General features: G+C 35.5%; 1 protein-coding gene and 1 non-coding gene across 2 annotated transcripts; both read right to left on the reverse strand.

Annotated features, from left to right (window-relative positions):
* Positions 1-4,543: 4,543 nt before the first annotated feature.
* Positions 4,544-4,647, reverse strand: LOC112725834 (small nucleolar RNA R71). Its single transcript, XR_003164916.1, has one exon. It is a non-coding gene; the product is annotated as a small nucleolar RNA R71 (small nucleolar RNA).
* An 18,033-nt stretch (positions 4,648-22,680) lies between these two features.
* On the reverse strand, positions 22,681-24,013 carry LOC112721180 (zinc finger A20 and AN1 domain-containing stress-associated protein 1). Its single transcript, XM_025772256.3, has one exon. The coding sequence runs from the start codon at positions 23,462-23,464 to the stop codon at positions 22,961-22,963; it is 504 nt and encodes a 167-aa protein (XP_025628041.1). The 5' UTR covers positions 23,465-24,013; the 3' UTR covers positions 22,681-22,960.
* Positions 24,014-24,232: the final 219 nt, after the last annotated feature.

A 24,232-nucleotide genomic window follows, 5' to 3' on the forward strand; every position in this document is an offset into this window, starting at 1 on the left:
CTTGCCGCAGTAGAGTGATTCTACTTGCCTATGATTGTCATGGAGTGATTCCATGTGCCGCAGTAGTGTGATTCCGCTTGCCAGATAAACCTGTCTGGGTAGATGCAGTAGAATGATTCCGCTTGCTCTGGACATGTCAGGTTGGCTGTATAACCGACAGATGATATCATTAGCCATAGAATAGGCATTCATCATTTGCATTGTTTAGATTGTTTGGGTTTGTCCTTCTTGTCTTGACTTGCCTATTTGTGCATAATTAAATGTATATGTGCTAAATGCTTTACCTGAATTTACTTGTGTATTATTTTTTGTTTGTCTTGCTTGTGTTTGCACAACTGAGAGGTCCCTCATGCTGGTGTCGGTCGACACTGGGGGCTATCCTTATTGCGATGAAATGACAAAATGATTAAAATAATAACGGTGAACGTATGAAATGAAATTATATGAGTTACATGGGTTGATATGGTGGAGTGATTCCACTTGTTACTGGTGAAGGTTTGAGGTTCTGTTATAGAATCAATTAGTCGAGTTAGCTGAGAATGGAGCCATTTGATAATTGGAAGGTTGCAAAGAATTGTGGAATAGTTAATGAGATAAGAGAGTTAGATTAGAATCCCTTAAAGTAGTTGCCTGAATACGGGTTAATGAGAATTTAGGAATGGGATATGACATGTTGAGGTATGAAGCTCAGGGATGGTTAGTGAATTCCTATTACAATGCATTGTATTTATTTGGAGCTTTTACCTATTGGGAACCCATTGGTTGGGGGTTCTCATTTCCTATATATTCTCTATTTTTTATATGCAGGTCCAGGTGCTCAATAGTGGACTGTGGTTCATCTAAGAGATGGGGAAGATTATTGGACTCTGTGTTTCTTTTGCTTAGAATCTCTCCTTACTTGTTTTGAAAAACTTATATGTATTTAACTATTTCTTTTGAAACAAGCCTATAAAGGCCTTAATGTATATACTTTGGAAGAGATAGGAAAAACACTGTTGTCAAACTTATTTTAATTATGTACCCTAGCTGGCCTAAACTTCGCAAGTCGCGACTAGTGGCTATTACTTTTATATATATATATATATATATATATATATATATATATCATTATCTTGTTCTTCCTTAATGTTTTATTTCTTATTGCATTCTAAACGTACTTTACCTTTCGTTTTCATCGATACATGAGTGTCCTTGATTCGCGATTTTTATTTTATTCATTTTCAGACTTCTCGTTTAATAACTCCCTTCAACTATATATATGTATGTATTATAATTCACCTTGAGTCATACCACCTTATTATCATTGACTGATGACTCAAGCATAAGGATTTGAATATTAGGGTATTAATGATGCCAAGGCATCTTAGGCTAGTTTCACTAGCATTTTTTTTTTATAGTTTTAGATGTTTTATGCATTTTCTTGAGCTTAAAGTAACCAAGAATGGTTAAAAGAAGAACAAAGCAATGAACCATCCAAACAGTATGATTTTGATGCAAATTCCATGAGTTTTTAGTTATATTACTTGAATGCTATGAATGGAAGATTTCTCATGAAATTTTGCAAGACTTTGATGCAATTGTTTGGATGATTTCAGGGAAGAAGAGGCTAGGCAAAGAAGCAACAAAGTCAATAAAGGAAGCTTGAATATCACATGTGGAGTTTAAGTTCCAGTTTAAGCCTAAACTGGAGCTTAAACGCCAGAATCATGAAGGCTAAGAAATGCTGAAACTGAAGTTTAACCTCCAGTTTAACCTTAAACTGGAGGTTAAACGCCAGAATGAGAATGCCAATCAGGAAGCATTTCCACATTTAACCTCCAGTTTAACCTTAAACTGGAGGTTAAACGCCAGAAATGGGAAGTGCACCAGGGAGCCATTTCCACGTTTAAGCTCCAGTTTGGCCTTAAACTGGAGCTTAAACGTGTTCGACCAAGTTTTCTCCTCCAGGGTTGCTTTCTCCATTTCCACGTTTAAGCTCCAGTTTAACCTTAAACTGGAGCTTAAACGTGTTCGACACCTCCAGGGCTACCTTTCTCAGCTTCCACGTTTAAGCTCCAGTTTAACCTTAAACTGGAGCTTAAACGTGTTCGACCTCCAGGATGCCTTCTTCCATTTGCACGTTTAAGCTCCAGTTTAACCTTAAACTGGAGCTTAAACGTGTTCGACCTCCAGGGCTGCCTTTCCTATCTCCACGTTTAAGCTTCAGTTTAACCTTAAACTGAAGCTTAAACGTGTTCGACTAAGTTACCCTCCAGGGCTGCCTTCTTCCATTTCCACGTTTAAGCTTCAGTTTAACCTTAAACTGAAGCTTAAACGTGCTTCCACAAAAGGCATCACTGGAAGTGTCTGGCGTTTAAGCTACAGTTTAAGCTTAAACTGCAACTTAAACGCCACTCTTGGAAAAGGTTTCTGGGCCAACAATATTGCGGTTTAAGTTAGTATTTGAGCACAAACATTAACTTAAACTTACTCTGGTATGAAACCCAATTGAATATCATGGTTTATGGGATTGGGCCTGAAGGATTGATGAGTCTGAAATTTCAATTTATTGAGTCATGCGTCATTATTTGATTATCACTAAGTTGGCTCAATGAATGTTACAGATTTTGGATCAACAGCCTCATCAAGATTATGGATCATAAACCCAAGGCAAAAGGAAAGCAGGGAGAGGCCTCAAAGCCCAAGAAACACAACAGAAGCTCAATATAGAAAGTGTATAAATAGGATAGAATTTAAGTTAGGGGGACTTTTACTTTTTCATTTGGCTAGTTTTCATATCTTTGTAATTGAATTCAGAGCTATGACTCACTAAACCCCTTTCATTGGGTTAGGGAGCTCTATTGTAATTCAATGAATCAATAATAAGTTTATCTTCTTCTTCAATCTTTTCTCTTGAATTTTGTTAGAAAGCTTCTCGATCTAATTCCATTGGGTAGTTGTCTTGGGAAAGAAACTACCCATAATTGGAATCCTTCGGAACCTTGGGAAAGGAATGGAGGATTCATGCTAGAGAAGCTTTCTCACAGTGAATTGGATTGGGGTTTGGATGGATATTGTGACATGTAATCCTACCAAATTGTGGTTCATGAAACTGTGTGGTATAATCAGTGATCGAGCATCATCTCTTCTTATGAACATTTAAACCAAGGGATTGGGAATTTGTTTGTTTTTAGAGAGAATTGGTGAGCCAATGGAATGGGATCCAATCATATAAGATTGCCAAGCAAAATTCAATGAACGCATTGCTTGAGGAAGAGATAAACATGTTTTGATTCGGAGATCTCAATATCTCCTATAACCCAATGAATTCCCCATTTCTGATTTCCACTTTCTCTTTACATTCTGCAATTACATTCATGCAATCACCCCCATTCCCTTTTAATTTCAGCAATTTAGCTTCTGCTCTTTACTTCATGCAATTTAAGATTCCGCCATTTAAATTTCTTGTCATTTACGTTTCCCGCCAATTTTACATTCCGCAATTCTCATCTAAATCTTGATTCCGCTCAACTAGAACAAACTTCTAATCCGAATTGCTCACTCAACCAATCCTTGTGGGATTCGACCTCACTCTATTGTGAGTTTTTACTTGACGATAACCGGTGCACTTGCCGGAAGGAATTTTGCCGATCGTGCAATTTCCTAAATCGTAGCATAACAAGTTTATGCGCATCAAGATTATGGCGCCGTTGCCGGGGATTGGTTTTCGATTGACAATTCTCAAATTGGAAGTTAACTAGATTGAGCATTTTTTTTGTTTTGATTAATTCAGTACAAGTTACTTGTTGAATTTTAAGTTCTGCACTCTGTTACATGCTTTCTTTCTTTATGCCTTTAAATTCAAGCAACTAACTCACTGACTCACTAACTGTTTGAATTAATTCCTCAACTGCTCTAACCATACTCTTCCATTAACCAAGAGTATTTCACTTGTTTGTTGCCTGTGCTGTGTTCTTGTATGACAGGTAGGAGAGGAGAGACATCAACTCCTCCATATACCGAACCAGAGAGGACCCTTCATAGACTGAGAAGGGAAGCAAGAGGGAAGAGAGTACTGGGAGAAGAGGAATCTGAAGGAGAATCTGAGGACAATTTTGAGGAAGCTTTAGATCTCAACATGGATAGAGAAGTTCACAACCATGAGAGAGCTGATGGACACAATACCATTCCTGAGAGGAGGGTTCTTAGTTCATACATAAACCCAACCTCTGGGAATTGGGGTAGCAGCATCCAGAAACCACCCATTCAGGCCAACAATTTTGAGCTCAAACCACAGCTAATATCACTTGTGGAGAATCATTGTTCATTTGGTGGAAGTGCTAATGAAGACCCAAACCAACATCTCACAAAATTCCTGAGAATTTGTGACACTGTGAAGTCCAATGGAGTCCAGGAAGATGCATATAAACTGCTTTTGTTCCCATTTTCACTTAGGGACAAGGCAGCTAAGTGGCTGGAATCATTCCCAAGGGGGAGCCTAACAACCTGGGATGAGGTGGAAAGCAAGTTTCTGGCACGTTTCTACCCCCCACAAAAGGTCAATAGGCTTCGATCTGAGGTTCAGACGTTTAGACAACAAGATGGTGAAACTCTCTACGAGGCATGGGAGAGATTCAAGGATTTGACAAGGAAATGCCCACCAGACATGTTCCATGACTGGGTGCAATTGCATATTTTCTATGATGGACTGTCTTATGAATCAAGAAAGGCTGTAGACCATTCATCAGGAGGTTCATTGAACAGGAAAAAGACTGTGGAAGAAGCCATTGAAGTGATTGAGACAGTGGCTGAGAACGAGTACTACTATGCATTAGAGAGACACAACACTAAGGGAGTCATGGAGCTGAACCATGTTGATACAATTCTAGCCCAAAACAAGGTGTTTGCCAAGCAACTAGCAGAGCTCACCAGGAAATTAGAAACAAAACAAGTGGCTGCAATACACACACAAGAGCAAGAGGAAGAAAGCACTGAATGAGGTGATTGGGAAGAGGCCAATTATGTAGGAAATCAACAAAGGCAACCATATGATCCACATTCCAACACTTACAACCCAGGCTGGAAAAACCACCCAAACTTTGGGTGGGGAAACCAGCAAAACCAACATAACAAGTCCACATACCAAAAATCCAACCAAAGATCATACCAAGCCACACAAAACACTTACTCTCAACCACCATATCATGGCCAAAATAATCAACCTACCCAACCTAACCCGAACCAACAATTTCAAGATCAATTAAACAGGATAGAAGGAGTGCTGGCACACATGGGTCAGGACATAATTGAATTGAAAAGCTTCAGGGATGATGTGAGAACTACCTTAAGAAACCATGGTGAAAAACTCAAGAGGATGGAGTCTCAAGTAGGAGAGCTATCTCAACAAGCCCCCAAATCAACTGCAGTGTTCCCTAGTGACACAGAAAAAAATCCTAAAGGGGAACAAAAGGGAGTGAGATGGGAAGAATGTAAAGCCATCACCATATTGAAAGAAGTCTCAGAAGAAGAAGGAATCAGATCCTCAGAACAGGAGCCAGAAATCTTGAAGGAAGGTGTGGAGGAAGCTAAGCAGGAAAGTGAAACTGAGCAAGCCAAGGAACTGCAAAAAGGCACGATGGAAACATACCAACCAAAAGCACCATTTCCTCAGAGGTTAGGAGAAGGTGAAAAAGGGAAAACCTATTCAAGGTTTTTAGAGACATTTAAGTCTCTCCATATCAATATTCCCTTTCTTGAGATTCTCCATCAAATGCCTACACACATCAAGTATTTAAAGGAATTGTTGAGCAAGAAAAGAGTTTTGAAGGGAGGACAAACGGTAACAATGAACAAAAAATGCAGTGCCCTCATCAAGAAGGACACAGTCTCTAAGAAAACAGACCCAGGAAGTTTTCATATTCCTTGCATCATAGGAGAAACAAAAATTGACAGAGGATTCTGTGATCTATGAGCTAGCATAAATGTGATGCCTCTAACTCTTATGAAGAGGCTACAACTGAATGAGGTGAGATCCACTGATGTAATCATACAACTGGCTGACAAAACTCAGAAGCAAGCTGAAGGGGTGGTTGAGAATGTGCTGGTGAAAGTGGGAGATTATTACTTCCCCACAGACTTTGTCATTTTGGACATGGAGGAAAGCTACCTACACCCTATCATTCTGGGAAGACCTTTTCTAGCCACTACTAGAGCGCTCATAGATGTAGAACAAGGAGAGCTAATTCTGAGAATACATGATGAACAACTCATTTTCAAAGTTTTCAAACCTGCATCTGAGCCTGAACCAGAACCTGAAAAGCCTAAGGATGATAGTAGTCATCTGTGTTTGGAGGAAAGTAATCCAGCAGCTGAAACTCTAAAACAGTCTTTGGAAGGCAAACAGGAGTTGCAAGAGTTAAAGCCACAAGAATCAATGGAAACAGATCAGAAGGATCCTCCTAGCATAAGGGTCAATGAAGAAATCCTCAAGAGAAAGGGAAGAATGATAGGGAAATTGCCAAGAGGGTGGAGAAACAAGAAAATTCCCACTGAAGGTTTTTCTCCGGGAGATAAAGTGATATCAAGTCATTATCTGCCAATCCCACCTGGCCTCAAAACCATTCCTTCCCAGCTCCCTCAAGTGTTCACAATTAGGAAAGTTCTTTCTATGGAACATTTAGAGGTCATGAAGGAATCAAGTGGAGACGTTTGCATAGTGAGAGGAGAAGACGTCAAGCACTACAATCCACCCTAACAAGGGACAACCGTCAAGCTAGTGACGTTAAAGAAGCGCTTCATGGGAGGCAACCCATGTTTTTAATATCCTTACTCTTTTTTGTGTTGTTTTGCATCTAATAAAGCAGGGTTTCTTATGCATGAACTTGAATCCTCAGGACAACTGCTGAAAGAGTGCACTAAACATTGCATATAAAATACAATTTGTCTCTAAGTTTGGTGTGCCTGAGGGCACCCCAAACTTTATTCAAAATGCATTCAATTTTTCATGCAAAAAGCACAACCAAACATTAAGTTTGGTGTTCCTCTTTGAACACGGTTCATGAAAAGCAAGAAGTTCCTCTGGATTTCGAAATTCATGACAAGTAGACCATTCGCATGTTTTAATACTTTGGTTTCAATTACTTAGGGTAGTAACTTTGTTTAGAATCAAAGAGCCAAAGTGACTATGATTTATTAGAATTATGCACATTCATTAAGGACAACCAATATGGATTTCATGTCATCAGGAGACTTTACCAAACACTAAGTTTGGTGTCCAATAATAAGTGTGCATACATACAAAAGTCACGGCTATAAGCTCATGGAGTCAATCATTGATTTACATGTGCAAGTACTATTCATCATTCACATGGACCGAAAAATAATAGCAAACTTGTTTGTTTGTGCAGGTACAAAAGAAAAGACAAAAATGGAGGAAAAAGACAAAGGGAGGTACGGTGCTTGGTCAAAAAGAAAGTTCACAAGTCTTTGAAGCTAACACATGGGAAAAGGAAGTTCTGCAAGAAAAGATTGCTACATGTACAACCTAATGCACCCAGAATACTTCCAAGAAAATGAAAAGCAATTCGTCCTTCTCCCTAATTCATATATTTACCATCAAGCCACCCTTCACAAACCACCCTAGCGGTCCATTTTTCACTTAAGGGCCCTATAAAGAACCACTTGGGGAACGAGTTCAACACCACCAAATCTCTTTCATGCACATTTTCTTCATCATAGCATAAACTATCTCTTGCCGAAAACAACCTCCCCACATTTCCAACAACACTTCTTGCTTCACCTTGTCAACTTTAGCTTGTCACTTACCCCAAAACTAAAGAACCAATGGCAGCTTCATCTAGCCACAAAAGAAGAAAAGACAAGCAACCAATGGAGGAGAACAGGGAATTCGATGCAAGGAGATACAAATCAGTTTTCCATGAGATTCAAGCCGAATGGATGAGACCTAAAAGGGTACTAGCTGAGGTTCCCTTTGACCTTGAAAAGGATGAGTTCCCAGGTGTTTGGGAGAAGATCAAAAAGAGGAAGTGGGAGCTCCTGACTAAGCCAATCACTAAAATCAACATCAACTTGGTGAAGGAGTTCTATGCAAATGCAGTGAGGGAAGACTCAACCAAGAAACCCACATACAAAAGCTATGTGAGAGGGGTGGAAGTTAACTTCAGCCCCAAGGCAATCATGAAAACTCTTGGCCTGAAAAACATACATTTCAGCCAAGCAAGTTATGAGGAAAGGATGATAGGAGAACCTGACTACACGACTATTGCTGAAGATCTTTGTGCCATCAGAGCTGAATGGGTGAGAAAAACAAGAGGGGCTCCAAGAGTCTTGAGAAGGGGAGACCTATCACCTGAAGCTAAAGGGTGGTATGCAATAGTTAGGAGATCCATCCTACCCACTGCAAACTCTTCAAAAATAGTCCCTAAAAGAGCCATCTTGCTTCATTGCATTATGGTGGGAGGAGAGATCAAAGTTCATAAACTCATTGCTGAACAGATACAAGAGTTTAGTGAGAAAAGTGACCCTGAATCCTGGCTTCACTTCCCTAGCACCATCATTAGACTATGCATCGATGCCCAAGTACCACTTGAAGATGAAAGACCTAATTGGCTATATCCTGGATTGGCCATAACTGCGTACAGAATGACCCTTGGCCCAACTGCTCCAAGACATACAAGAAGAAGAAATGAAGAAGGGCAACAAGCGGAAGCAGAGCAAGAAGCAGAACAAGAAGGACAGGAAGGAGAAGACAGAGAAGAAGAGCAAGAAGAGCAAGCAATCCCAGAAAGAAGACAACGAATTCCCAGAGACCCCATGGATATGAGTAGAATGCAAGAAATCATGGAAGGAATGTCTCAACAATACATGAGGTCTCAGGAGAGACAAGAGGACTTTCACCTAAAAATGATGGATATGCAAAGGAACTTTGAATCAAGATTCTTAGATCTGCAAAGGGAACAGAATTTACACTTACAGGAATCCTTCAACCACATATGCCAACACCAAGATGCCAATGTCTTGGCAATCAAGGAAGCCACCACTTTACAGAATGCAAGATACTCAGTCCAAGCTGATTACAACATCAGTTCGCAAATCAAGCTTAACTACATAGGGGAACATCTACACAAGATGGACCCAGCATTCCCAGCTTTTGATGAGTATTTCAAAGGGAGGAAAGAAGGAGAAATAAACAAGGCAATGATCCTTGAAAAAGGAGTGGAAGAAACAATGAAAAAGGCTGGATTCTGGAAAAAGCTCATAAGAAAAGACAAAGGAAGCACAAGTGGTCAAAAAGAGGCAGGAAGCAAGAAGAAGCAGGATCCCAAGAATTAAGAAGAACCAAGCAATAAATAAGAGGTGGTCTCGTTCCTTAATAATCAAATGATAATTGGTGAATTGTCTTTATGAGCTTTCTTTCATCATAAGTCATTTAAGTTTTATGTGGAGTTTTTAGTATGAGTGTCTGTTATTGCTTTGAATAAAGTGAATGCCTAGATGTTTGGATATAACTTCACCTTCTTAAACAAGTGCTTGCCATGCTTGTTCTGTTTCCAAAAATAAAAGAAAAGTTTGAACAAAAGTAACTTGGCTAAATTAGTGACAAATCAAGTAGAATTAAGTGGTGGTATGCATGCTTGATTGTTCAGTCAGATCACTGGAAATAGAGTGTAGAATTATCATTTTTTATGTAGAAATTGAAAACTGTCTATGGATCTTGATGAATAAATGTCTTTGGCCATGAAAAAGAAAGAAAAAGAAGAAGAAAAAGCCACTGAAAAAGGGCAACCAAAAAGAAAAAATTTGAGAAAATAAGCTAGGCACCAATGGTTTGAACTTCTGAGACAAATGCCTGTGGTGTTCATGTATTAAGGATATGCTTGGATGAATAGGTTTTGAGGAGTGTTTCAACACTTGGTAACTTGGGTTAACTAACCCGGGATTATCAACCAAAAGTCCATTATCAAGAGCAACCTAAATACAAAACATTTAGTCACACAAAGAGGTGCTGGGCACCAATGTCTCAAGAAGAAATGTGAACTAAAATGCCTGAAGTGGATATGTGTAGTGCACTGATAAGAAAAAGAAAATGCCAAAGGCTTGTGCAACACATGACACCAAGCAAACAAGAAGCAAAGGAGCTCTAAGAAAAAGAAAAGAAAAACAAAGAAGAGAAAAGTGCCAAGAACATAAGAATAACAAGAGGCCATAGCAGTGTTTGATGGATGCAATGAAAAAGTGATGATCTTACTTGATAAGTATGGAAAAGTGATGCTGCAACTTTCTGCATAAAACCCTTCTGATGAACTTCAAATGCTTGCTAATATAGCCAATGTAATTGCTTTCTGTTTCATACTTTCTTCTCAAATAACTCAGGACTTGCTTAGGGACAAGCAAGTATTAAGTTTGGTGTTGTGATGCCAAGGCATCTTAGGCTAGTTTCACTAGCATTTTTTTTAATAGTTTTAGATGTTTTATGCATTTTCTTGAGCTTAAAGTAACCAAGAATGGTTAAAAGAAGAACAAAGCAATGAACCATCCAAACAGTATGATTTTGATGCAAATTCCATGAGTTTTTAGTTATATTACTTGAATGCTATGAATGGAAGATTTCTCATGAAATTTTGCAAGACTTTGATGCAATTGTTTGGATGATTTCAGGGAAGAAGAGGCTAGGCAAAGAAGCAACAAAGTCAATAAAGGAAGCTTGAATATCACATGTGGAGTTTAAGTTCCAGTTTAAGCCTAAACTGGAGCTTAAACGCCAGAATCATGAAGGCTAAGAAATGCTGAAACTGAAGTTTAACCTCCAGTTTAACCTTAAACTGGAGGTTAAACGCCAGAATGAGAATGCCAATCAGGAAGCATTTCCACGTTTAACCTCCAGTTTAACCTTAAACTGGAGGTTAAACGCCAGAAATGGGAAGTGCACCAGGGAGCCATTTCCACGTTTAAGCTCCAGTTTGACCTTAAACTGGAGCTTAAACGTGTTCGACCAAGTTTTCTCCTCCAGGGTTGCTTTCTCCATTTCCACGTTTAAGCTCCAGTTTAACCTTAAACTGGAGCTTAAACGTGTTCGACACCTCCAGGGCTACCTTTCTCAGCTTCCACGTTTAAGCTCCAGTTTAACCTTAAACTGGAGCTTAAACGTGTTCGACCTCCAGGATGCCTTCTTCCATTTCCACGTTTAAGCTCCAGTTTAACCTTAAACTGGAGCTTAAACGTGTTCGACCTCCAGGGCTGCCTTTCCTATCTCCACGTTTAAGCTTCAGTTTAACCTTAAACTGAAGCTTAAACGTGTTCGACTAAGTTACCCTCCAGGGCTGCCTTCTTCCATTTCCACGTTTAAGCTTCAGTTTAACCTTAAACTGAAGCTTAAACGTGCTTCCACAAAAGGCATCACTGGAAGTGTCTGGCGTTTAAGCTACAGTTTAAGCTTAAACTGCAACTTAAACGCCACTCTTGGAAAAGGTTTCTGGGCCAACAATATTGCGGTTTAAGTTAGTATTTGAGCACAAACATTAACTTAAACTTACTCTGGTATGAAACCCAATTGAATATCATGGTTTATGGGATTGGGCCTGAAGGATTGATGAGTCTGAAATTTCAATTTATTGAGTCATGCGTCATTATTTGATTATCACTAAGTTGGCTCAATGAATGTTACAGATTTTGGATCAACAGCCTCATCAAGATTATGGATCATAAACCCAAGGCAAAAGGAAAGCAGGGAGAGGCCTCAAAGCCCAAGAAACACAACAGAAGCTCAATATAGAAAGTGTATAAATAGGATAGAATTTAAGTTAGGGGGACTTTTACTTTTTCATTTGGCTAGTTTTCATATCTTTGTAATTGAATTCAGAGCTATGACTCACTAAACCCCTTTCATTGGGTTAGGGAGCTCTATTGTAATTCAATGAATCAATAATAAGTTTATCTTCTTCTTCAATCTTTTCTCTTGAATTTTGTTAGAAAGCTTCTCGATCTAATTCCATTGGGTAGTTGTCTTGGGAAAGAAACTACCCATAATTGGAATCCTTCGGAACCTTGGGAAAGGAATGGAGGATTCATGCTAGAGAAGCTTTCTCACAGTGAATTGGATTGGGGTTTGGATGGATATTGTGACATGTAATCCTACCAAATTGTGGTTCATGAAACTGTGTGGTATAATCAGTGATCGAGCATCATCTCTTCTTATGAACATTTAAACCAAGGGATTGGGAATTTGTTTGTTTTTAGAGAGAATTGGTGAGCCAAGGGATTGGGATCCAATCATATAAGATTGCCAAGCAAAATTCAATGAACGCATTGCTTGAGGAAGAGATAAACATGTTTTGATTCGGAGATCTCAATATCTCCTATAACCCAATGAATTCCCCATTTCTGATTTCCACTTTCTCTTTACATTCTGCAATTACATTCATGCAATCACCCCCATTCCCTTTTAATTTCAGCAATTTAGCTTCTGCTCTTTACTTCATGCAATTTAAGATTCCGCCATTTAAATTTCTTGTCATTTACGTTTCCCGCCAATTTTACATTCCGCAATTCTCATCTAAATCTTGATTCCGCTCAACTAGAACAAACTTCTAATCCGAATTGCTCACTCAACCAATCCTTGTGGGATTCGACCTCACTCTATTGTGAGTTTTTACTTGACGATAACCGGTGCACTTGCCGGAAGGAATTTTGCCGATCGTGCAATTTCCTAAATCGTAGCATAACAAGTTTATGCGCATCAATTAAACATTATGTTTAAGCCTCCGAAGTATGAATGGTCTCAAAACATGGTGATGATAAAGAGGTTCTCCTATTTGAATAGCACGGCCTTGTTATAAGTTTGAAATCATATATACAGAATAATGAGATTGGCAATAAACATGAGGACTTCAAATATCAATAGATCAAAACATTATCCAAGGCTTACTTCACAACAAAGATAGAATCATAATTTTCAAGAATAATTGTATACCTAAAACTTCATTAGTAATAACAGAACACAAAATCCTTAAAAATCAACAAACAGTGCAAATTTCAAAAGGAACTAACAACTAGAAAAAAAATAATATCATAAATTTTGATCCAGATCTGGCATCTGCCACACTCATCGCTATAGTTTATAACAGAAACAACACCCAAATTGGAACAACTAGAACTATAAAAGAAGAAATTGAATTTTAAATTAAATTGGAGGGAAAAAAGAAATAAAAGAAGATGAATTGGATCACTAAAAAGGGAAGTAGAAAGGATTGAGAAGGTGGAAAAAAGAGAGGGAGCATGTTGCAATGGCCGGCAATGTTACGAATCGCGAGGGGATAGCGCTGTCGTGGTTCTGCGGAGAAGGAAACAGTGCATGCAGAGCGCGTATTGCAGCGACGAAGATTGGTTGCGGAGGGAACTGGTGCTGTGCAAAGGATTGTCGGGGTGGAGATCACAGCGGCAAAAATGCGGGCTTGGCCTTGGATATGCGAGTAGCGCGATGGCTTCACGAGACGGGATGGGACGCGATGCCCGCTTGGATGTGGTCGGAGATGCGGATGGCAGTTCCCGCGGCAACGTGGCTGGTTTGTGCGAAGACACGCTGGCAGCGATATTAACCAGGACGACGACGACGGCGACCGCTGCTCGAGGGAGGAGGACGGAGACACTTTGTGTGAGTGTGAGTGGAGCGCGATCAAAGAAATGAATGACGATGGGGGGATTGATACGGAATTAGGAGTTTTTTAGTAATCCTTATAGTTCAAATTGTTAATTAATGCTAATTATTCAGATTTTATTTTTTTTAAATAAAAAAATAAATATTAATTATAGTTGTTAAAACTTAGCTGATTGAATGTTGTTCCTCAATACTTTTTTGTCATTGTTACAGATGCTTTCACTATCATAAATGAATGGCAATCTTTCCTAGATAAGATCACAAGAACATCCTTCTATACTTGGAGAGAAATAGTGTGTTCGAAGAATGATGTTGCACATGTTATGAGACTAAACCGCAACTTGAAAGGATTTTACAGGACTACTACAAGTGTTAGGCCGAATTAACTTTAGGAATTAGGATTAGGAAAGACATAGTGTTATATTTGACGCAATGAAGTATAAAAGAGTAGGCTTCATAATTATAGAACTTTATCACACAGTAAAAGAATAAAAAGAAATCCTTAAGACAAATGTAATTGTCCAAATTCTATGCTCATTATCAAGTCTAATAAAAGAATTTAAAAACAATCTAGTATATTATTTTTTGGACAATCTACGCAAATAAAACAATTGGAATGAAAGTTTACGCAAATACAACTTTACAAATTATCAGATGTAATTGCAACATTTCAATTTGTATGTAATCCACTGTACCATGTCGCGAATTTCATTAACACGTAAACCGCTATACCCTACCACTATATCCTGTAGCGGAAAGATAAATGTATAGGATATGGAATGGCTCATTATATAAACCGCTATACTGTATAGCGGTTTCTTCACAATGTGGCTGCTTGAAAAATGCATATGTGTGTGTGTTTGGCAAATGCGTGGGAGGTGATTCCACCTCTGAACGTATGTTCACATGAAGCTAAAATTTGTTACTTCTGTGTTTATGTTCATGGTGGCTGGTTACAGTTGGGAAATTCGATGAGAAATTTAGTTCATATAATATATGTTGTTAGTTTTTTGAAATTTTTATTCTTTCTTATCTGAATGGTTTTTTTTTTTCTATTCTTTGATGTACTCTATTTTTATTTTATATAGAAAAATTTATTTTTTATTCGACTTTTTAGAATTTGTAATTATAATTATTATATAATAAAAAAATAGTATTATACAAAAATGATAAAAAAAAATACAAAAAATACTAGACATAAAGAACCATAAATGATAAAAAAAAGTTAATATGAACAACGAAATAATAAAAATTGCAAAAAATAATAATATACATAAAAAATCAGAAATGAAATAATATAAAAATTATTTATCATATAAATAAAATAAATACAATAAAAGATAAAAATATGAAAGAGAGTACTATAAATTTTATAATGTCAAACAAAAAGAAAATATTCTATAATTTTTTTAGTACTATTAGTACTCTATAATTTAATATTATTTTAAACTATAAATTTTTATTATTTATGATTCTATTATTACTCATAATTAGTTTTTTATTTATTTTATACTTTTTGATAGGATGATAATTCATATTATGCAAAATTTTGATAATAAACATATTATATAATAATTACAATAACAAATTTTACAAACCTGAATAAAAAATAATTTTTTTATACAAAACGAAATAGAGTACATCAAAGAATAGAAAAAAAATTCATATAGATAAGAAAGAATAAAAATTCCATAAAACCAACCACATATATTATATGAACTAAAAGAATATAAAAATTAAAATATGAAAGAGAGTACTAAAAATAATAAAAAAAATCAAAATATTCATCTTGTTAGTGATTGAAACAAATTTAAAAGATTTTAATGAAAAAAAAATTAGAACGAGAAAAATTTTTTCATCTAATTTCCTAACAGTAATCAACCACCATAAACATGAATCTACTATTTTAGTTTCACGTAAACATGCGTTCAGAAGTGGAATCACTTCTCTTTTCTCCAACGCGTATTACATATAAATTGAAATATTACAATTGCGTTTGGTAATTTGTAAAGTTGTATTTGAATAAGTTTTTTTTTTAATTATTTTATTTGTGTAAATTGCCCTCATTTTTTGGCAAGTTACTAATTATCCACATCTCACTGCTTATATAAAAAAGAGTGAATATTTAACATTTAACAATCAATATCCCTAGTATATGACAATGCTACCCTTTTTACTTTGATAGGCTGAAGGGTAACAACTAACAATTACATGAGGACATTGATATTGGGTAACTTGATTTGATAAAATAATTTACAAGCTCTAATCACTTAATAAAATATGCAGCAAGTACAAATCATAAATGAAAGTTGCCAATTGTTAGATTGTCCATCACATATTTAAAAATACTACTTAATAATAACGGTAGAAGAAGTCATTGGAGATTTGGAAGACTTATGATCAAGACAAATGACAATAAAATTGTTAGCTGGGTAACCGATAAGGAAAATACATCTTGAAAATAGAATATTGAAAGAAATATGGTGAAGAATCTACTATTAGGAACCGATCCTCTGAAAGGGCAGATAACATCAACGGAAGAGTTTTGTTATGGTAGAGGTGGAGAGAAATTGCAAAGGAAAAGAAATTCCAAAAATATAATGTAATGCTAGCAATAGGTGATATTTTACTGTTATCGGCTGAGCTTTTAATTTTCATTTATGTCCATGGCAATGCCAAAGGTAGAAATGGTGTTAATTACCTCTACTTCTCTTTTCTGTGATGTTAGGCGGCTTACTTTGTGCATCGGTGAGGAGTGCTTTCATTGTAGCTTATGTTACGCTTTTTAATTTTCTCCTGCTTGTAGGTTTCATAAGCCAAACATTTTCCCTTTTCTTTTTGGGTAGTTGAGTACTGCTTCTTAGGGGTGACAATGAGTAATAAAGAATAAGATTTAGATTTAACTCTAATCCTATTCGCAGATTGATATTTTATTAAGGAAAAACTACCAAAAGTACCCATGAAGTTTACGAACGCTGACAAAAGTACCCATACACTAAGGAAATTAACGCTGTACCCATGAAAGATGAGTTCCGTATGACAAAAGTATCCAAATCTTAATTTTTTGTTGATTTTTTAATAAAATTCCTAAACTACCCTACGCTCAACCTCCACTCACTTTTTCAACCTTTCATAACTCAATTCGCACCAACTGTTGCCATGGAGTCCAAAACTACTCCTACAACAAACCAGACCGAAATCAATGGTAGTGGTGGTGGTAGAGGATCGGACCTCAATCGATTCACTCATAAGTTTATAATCCATACCCAAACCAAATTAATCAAACACCAAAAAATACTCAAAACATAAAAATTTTCAAATCTATTCATCCAATTTCAATTCACTTTAGCAAAACTAGAAATAGAAAAAGTCATCAACCATAAAAAATCAACAAATCCATTCATCCAATTTGAAATTTATTTCAGCAAAAATCAAAAGTAGAAGTAGCCATCAACTGGATCTTCTGTAAATCAATCTCAGCCTTCATAAAAAATAGAAGCAGATTTAAAAAAAATAGAACAGTATCATTTTAGTAGTAACTAAATTAATTTCTGAAAAGAAGAAAAATAAAATAAAATGTTTTAAAAAAAAGAAATACATTTTTCTTCGCCGGCCGACTGTAATATCGTCAATGGCAGAACCTCCATCCACAGTGCCACCTCCCTTTCTTCTCTGATTTCTCTTTACCGAACCCGCTTTCTGCATGCAAAAGTACCACGACTCCTCTCTCTTCTCAGGTGTGCAACGACAGTGTTCTCCTCGGCTGCAACAGACGCGCCACGACAGCATTCTTCTCAGGTTGGGTCACAGGTGTGCGATGAAGGTGTTGTAGTCACCTTAATAGTGAGAGTGAGAAGCAGTGAGAGGGGAAGAGATTGGCGGTAATGGAGTAGGTGGGTGGTGGCCGACAATGAGGAGGTAGGAGGAGAGTTTTTGTGACTCTGTGAGGGTTTTTGAGGGATAAGTGAGGAGAGAGGAAGAAGAGAAAAGAGGGAGTCACGGTTAGAATGGGGTTAAGGTGGGGTAGTTTAGGAATTTTATTAAAAAATCAACAAAAAATTAAGATTTGGATACTTTTGTCATACAGAACCCATCTTTCATGGGTACATCGTTAATTTCCTTAGTTTATGGGTACTTTTGTCAGCATTCGTAAACTTCATGGATACTTTTGGTAGTTTTTCCTTTTATTAAACTTCAATCTTATTTTATCGGTATGTTTATAACATACCAATCATAATCCCATTCACTTTCAATCTACAAATATTCAACCCTATCCGTAAGTCATTAAAAAAATATAATATTTAATTATCTGATAAAATTTTGAATTGTAATTTAATATTTATATATTATTATATATATTTGATTTTTATATAAATAAAAATATTAAATTTTTAATTAAAAATTTTAATTTAATAATTAAAAAATTTTTGTATAAATAAAAGGTTCTTATAGAATTGCTTCTGTCACCTTGTAATTATCGAACAAAAAAAAGTTACTATTTACTTAGCCACGAATGAATTATACTACGATGGACTTGTGTTATTCACTCATGGAGCTTAATTTACAAAAAAAAAAAAAAAAAAAAAAAAAAAAAAAAAAACATCATCCTCAAAACACATAACCGAACCAAAATATTGATTATTTTAGAATAACATAATCATGCATGCTTCTACTAAGAGCAATAATTAAAATTTTAGAGAAACCAAAAGAGTAGATGGATTAAAAGAACATAAAACAAAGACCCAATGAAACCTTCAATAATTCATAATAAGATGGTATATGATAATCACAAGATCAAACATATCAAGAAATAAAACTTCAATAAAACTGAAACACTAAAGCAAAATAAAGAAGAAGGGATGGATCACGTTTCGGACGGCGTTGGGATCGACTTTTCGGGTTTTTATACTGGCAAAGATGTTGGTAGTGATTATTCAAATTTTATTTTAAAAAATACAAAATCAATCATTATTAACTGTAATTGTTTTGACTGATTAGGAATTGTTTATTTATACTTTTCCAAAAGAAAAATAAATAAAACTCTCAAGCAAACATGATGATATGATAAGAGTTGGAATTTTTTCTCGAATAAAATGAAAAAAAAAAAAAACTTTATTTTTATGAAAAATATTATTCTAGAATTAAATCTCGGAATCCAACTTTTTATTGAGTGGGGACAAGTTTGCCGTATCCCCGTAAATTTTATAAAATTCATAAAATTCGTCGTAGCTCCAATGATCTTCAAATTCTTAAATTTTGCAACCGCTTCTGTACTTCTAATTTAGAACAAATATATACTATGATAAAAATTTTTAATTTTGAAAATTTTTAGTTTAATTTGAGTGAGAAGGAAAGTTGAGAAGTTGGATATTAGACAACAAGTATGATTTTTTTAACATCGTCTGTGGCAATCACAATCATTATCATTATTTACAGGGATATATAGGAGTATAGAAGAATACATAGAAAAAAGTTGTATTTAAAAATGACATTTTTTAAAATCTCATGAGAATGACTAACTTTATGAATTTTATAAAGTTCGTCGGACTACGACGAACTTGTCCCCATAAAAAAAAGTTGGATTTCAAAAATTGAAGTTTTAATAATTTTTATTGAAATTTTTTTTTATTTTATAAAACTGAAACACTAAAGGAAAACAAAAAATTGGAGATAATACTTAATTTAGTCCTTAAACTTATATGTGAGTTTAATTTAGTTTTTGAAATTTTAATTACCTCTATTTAGTCCTCAAACTTTGTGAATATGACTCATATTAGTTCCTAAACTAATTTTCGACTCATAAATTTTAACGGAACGCTGACGTGAATAGCCGAATGCTATATTGGCCTCTATAAAACGATGTCGTTTTTATTTTGGCATTCAAATAGCTGAAAAACAACATCATAAGTTGTGTTTATTGAAACTTTTTCTCCCAAAACAAGTGATTTGACATTTTTTTTAGACTATTTAAGCGCCAAAATCCAAAACAGCATCATTTTACAAGTTCCAATGTAACATCTAACTATCCATGTCTGGACTCCATTGATATTTGTATGCCAGAAATTGTCCAAAGACTGATGTGAGTCACAATTGCTAAGTTTAGAGACTAAATACAAACAATTAAAATTCAAAGACTAAATTAAAACTTACGTGCAAGTTTAGGATCCAAATTGAGTATTAACCTCAAAGGAATACCTTACATTAACACTAACCATTAATAAAGTGTAATCAAAAGAAAAGAACTCCGCTAGGTAACCAACACCCATCCAGCCAACAATAATGAACTATTCGAAAAAAAAGTCCACGATACATCCCAAAACCTATCTCATTATAATAATAATTTCACCTTTTATATTCACACAACATTCAAAAATCAACTGCACGCCTATTCACCTTCCTCTCCCAATCACTGTCAAGCTGCCGCCGACTTTCATCGCCGTTGCGCCACCGTTGCCATCTGAGCCAGCGACGTCCCACGGCAAACAGGACGTGAGTCCCTGCCCCCTCGCATGCTCCGTTCCACGCGTCTTCCCAACGTCGTGTCGACTAGCTGCATGCGTACTCGCCAATGTCGCACTGACCAACCCATTGTCGCCTCGACCCAGTTCCACGCATCGCCGCTGCCGGTGCCTCGATGCGAGTTCAGCGTTGATCGTCCTCCCTGCCATGCGTCTTCAATGGCCAAGCCCGATCCAGTCCGTAACTGCGCCGCCACCTTCCCCACCATGAGTCCCTCCTGAACTGTCACTTTATGAGCACCGTCTTTGTTTTGGTTGGATATTTATGGAAGTATCTTTATTTTAGGTGGATGTGTCTTTGAGTTATATGGATGTGTCTTTATTTTAGATGGTGCTTAGGGTCGGGATATGGGTGGAGGTGTGTGTAGTTTTGATGGAAGTGTTGTTCGCAGCTATTCAACAGTCCAAGAAGGGAGTGGGTTGCATTTTCGTACAGATGTGTCTTTATTTTGGTAGATGTGTCTTTGTGTTATATGGATGCATCTTTATTTTGAGTGGTGCTTAGAGCGGAGATACGAGTGGAAGTGTGTGTGATCTTGACGGAAGCATTGTTCGCAACTATCCAGCAGTCCAAAGAAGGGATGGATCGCGTTTCAGACGGGGCAAAGATACCGGTGGTGATTATTCAAATTTTATTTTTAAAAGATACAAAATCAATAATTATTAACTATTGTTGTTTAAAGTTGACTAGTTAGAAGTTATTTATCTATATTTTTCTAAAAAATAAATAAATAAAACTCTCAAGCAAAACATGATATGACAAAAGTCTATAATTTTTTTCGGAATAAAATGAAAAATAACCCTTTATTTTCACGAAACAAATTATTCTAAGATTATATCCCGAAATCTAACTTTTTTTTGTAAAAGCAAGTTTACCGTACGAGACAAACTTTACAAAATTCACAAAATTCATCGTAGCTCCGGCGAACTTTAAATTTCTAAATTTTGCAACCGCTTCTGTGTTTTTAATTTGGAAAAAAAAATATACTATGATCAAAATTTTTAGAGTAAAGTATCGTTTTTATCCTCAACGTTTGGGGTAAGTCCTAAAGTTGTCCCTAATATTTCAATCGTCCTATTTAAGTCTCTAACGTTTCAAAATTGACTCAATGTTGTCCTGCCGTTAGGGATTCGTTAACAGAATTAGTGGCGGGACAAAATTAGGACGATTTTGAAAAGTTAGGGACTTAAATAGGACAAAAAGGTTGGGGACAAAAACAATACATATAAATAAATTTTTAATTTTATCTTTTAATAATATCAATTTTTTACTGTACATAGTATTCAATTATTTTTTAATATCATCTAAATAAATTACAGTTAATCACATTAGTTTTATTCTAAATAAATTATTTTTTTATAAGTTTACTCTTAAAGTAATGTAATTTTTTTATAAATAAATAATTTTTACACTTTCAAATAATATAATTTTATTTTTATTACTTAATCGCATTACTTATAATTTTTTTTATAATTTTACTCTTTCACTTTAAATAAATTAATTTTTTTTATACTTTTACACTTTCATTCTAAATAATATAATTTTACTTTTATTACTTAATCACATTATTTATATATTTTTTTTAATTTTACACTTTCATTCTAATCACATTATTTATTTAGAATGAAAGTAATATGATTAGGTATAATTTATTTAGATGTTATTAAAAAATAATTGAATATTATGTATAGTAAAAAATTAATATTATTAAAAAATAAAATTAAAATTTATTTCTATATATCGTTTTTGTCCCCAATGTTTTTGTCCTATTTAAGTCTTTAACGTTTTAAAATCGTCTCAATTTTGACCCACCGTCAATTCTATTAACGGATCCCTAACGACAGGATAACATTAAGTCAATTTTAAAACGTTAAAGACTTATATAGAATGATTGAAATGTTAAGAACAATTTTTAGACTTAGCCCAAATATTGGGAAAAATGATACTTTATTCAAATTTTTTATTTTAAAAAATTTTAATTTTATTTAATTTAAATTAAAAAAAGTTAAAAAATTAGATATTAAACAGACAACAAACACCACTTTTTCAACATGGCGCACGATAATTACATTCATTATCATCGTTTAAAGGAGTATACAGCCATATATAAGAATACGTAAAAGTAAACTGTATTTAAAAATGACTTTTTAAGAATAACAGGAAGAACGACAACTTTATGAATTTAAAAAGTTCGGTGAAATCCGACGAACTTGTTCCCATGAAAATTTTAAGGAAAAGTCGGGCCAATAATTTTATTAAATTCTGGTCAGTATGTAAATAATTTTATTAAATTCTGGTCAGCATATAACCATTAGAGAAGAGTGAGTCATTGAATGAAATCTCACATTAATCTTATACTATTAAAAATCTCATTAATGACTATTTGATGGCTATAAATCCAAAAAATTGCTGCTCCATAACATTCCTCAAAATTTAATATTTTTTTGTAAACTAATATTTTTTTTATTTTATAATTAAAAAAATCCACAAGAGTAGAGAGGATAACCACCTTGAAAACCAAACGACGATGACTTTTGAAATTGAACAGATGCATCAAATTCAACAATTCACGTCAAATTCATCAATTCATTCATACGTTCTTAAATCAATTCATCCTACCTAAAGTAAAAAAAAAAAAATCAATTCACCCTAAACCCTAACCCAGCCCAACCGAAACTGCCTAAATCTAATTCCTAAATAGAGCTATCAATCTAACACCCTAAAATTCTCAACTGGTCTAAAACAAAGAGAATTGATCAACCCATCATAATACAAATCCAATTAAGAAACCTAAAACTTATCGAGCTTATCTGCTTTCACAACAGGATTAGCCTTGGAAATCGCGTCACGTCCAACGCCCTTGAAATCAAACGGACAATCGTGCCTCTCTGGATAACGGTGAACGCCGCAGAACGTCGCTCCACACTTGCAAACGAAACCCGTCAGCCCAACCTTCTTGTTGCAACCACGGCACCGGTTCGAGGCCTTCACGGGACCGGAAGGCGCTGCTGCGGCAGCGGAGGAAGAAGGAGGCTCCGCCGTAACAACGACAGAGGCGTCGGTGGTGTCCGAAGAAGGAGAGGACCGGGAAGCAACGCCGCCATGGAGAAGGGTTTTCTCAACGACGACTTTGGCTGAAGCGGCACGCTGTTCTTCAAGAAAAAGATCTCTGAAGCACTTGGAGCAGAGGTCTCTGTTGCCGGCGGTGCCGAAGAAGCCGCAACCGTTGGTGCATGGTCTTGGCTCCGAAGGTTGGTAGCTTGTGCTGTTGTCGTTGTTATGCTCAGAAGCCATTCGATGAAATGCTTCAGTGACCCAAAAAGCGAAAACGGTGGTTGTTTATGTTTCACTTGTTTGTGTTTTGTGTTAGGGTTTCAGAGAAAAAGAGAGAGATATTTGAAGAGTGGGAATTACGTGACGGTGGTGCTAAGTTTGCTAGCTTTATAATGGCGTATCGGAAGAATCTACCCCAGATTTTCGTGTGGAATTGAGATAAAAATGTTGCTGATTTGCTCCCTACTCTGCTTTCCTTTTTTATCTTTTAAATGTTTTAATTTATATTTTAATTTTTTGTTAATAGGGAAAGATTTTAATGCCGGGTTCGGTATTCTACAAAGAGATTACTATTGTGTCGTCCATTAAGTCGGTTGTGCTAGGAACATTTTATTCGTTAAATTTTGAAATCTTTAATGTGCACGAATAATTATCTTACAGATGCATTAGGATCACTTCCGTGAACTTTTAGTGGTAAGACTTTATTGAAGATTTTATTTTAATTTATTGTACTATGAATAATACTTTCATTTATAATATCTAATCCAATAAACAATTACGGATTTTCTTTGTAACCAATCACAATTATATATTAAAGAATAAATTTAACTACATAATCATTCATAATTTTCGTAAGTGCATCAAAATAAAATCGTATACTATTATAATTATGAATGTATCTTTACTCAACTACTTGTTAATCATGTGTTGATATATAGATAAAAATATTTTTTAAAGATATTAATTTCATACAAAAATATTTTGGAATCAAACTATATTTATATATAC

Source organism: Arachis hypogaea, chromosome 11 (assembly GCF_003086295.3).
Source record: "Arachis hypogaea cultivar Tifrunner chromosome 11, arahy.Tifrunner.gnm2.J5K5, whole genome shotgun sequence".
Classification (NCBI taxonomy): Eukaryota; Viridiplantae; Streptophyta; class Magnoliopsida; order Fabales; family Fabaceae; genus Arachis; species Arachis hypogaea.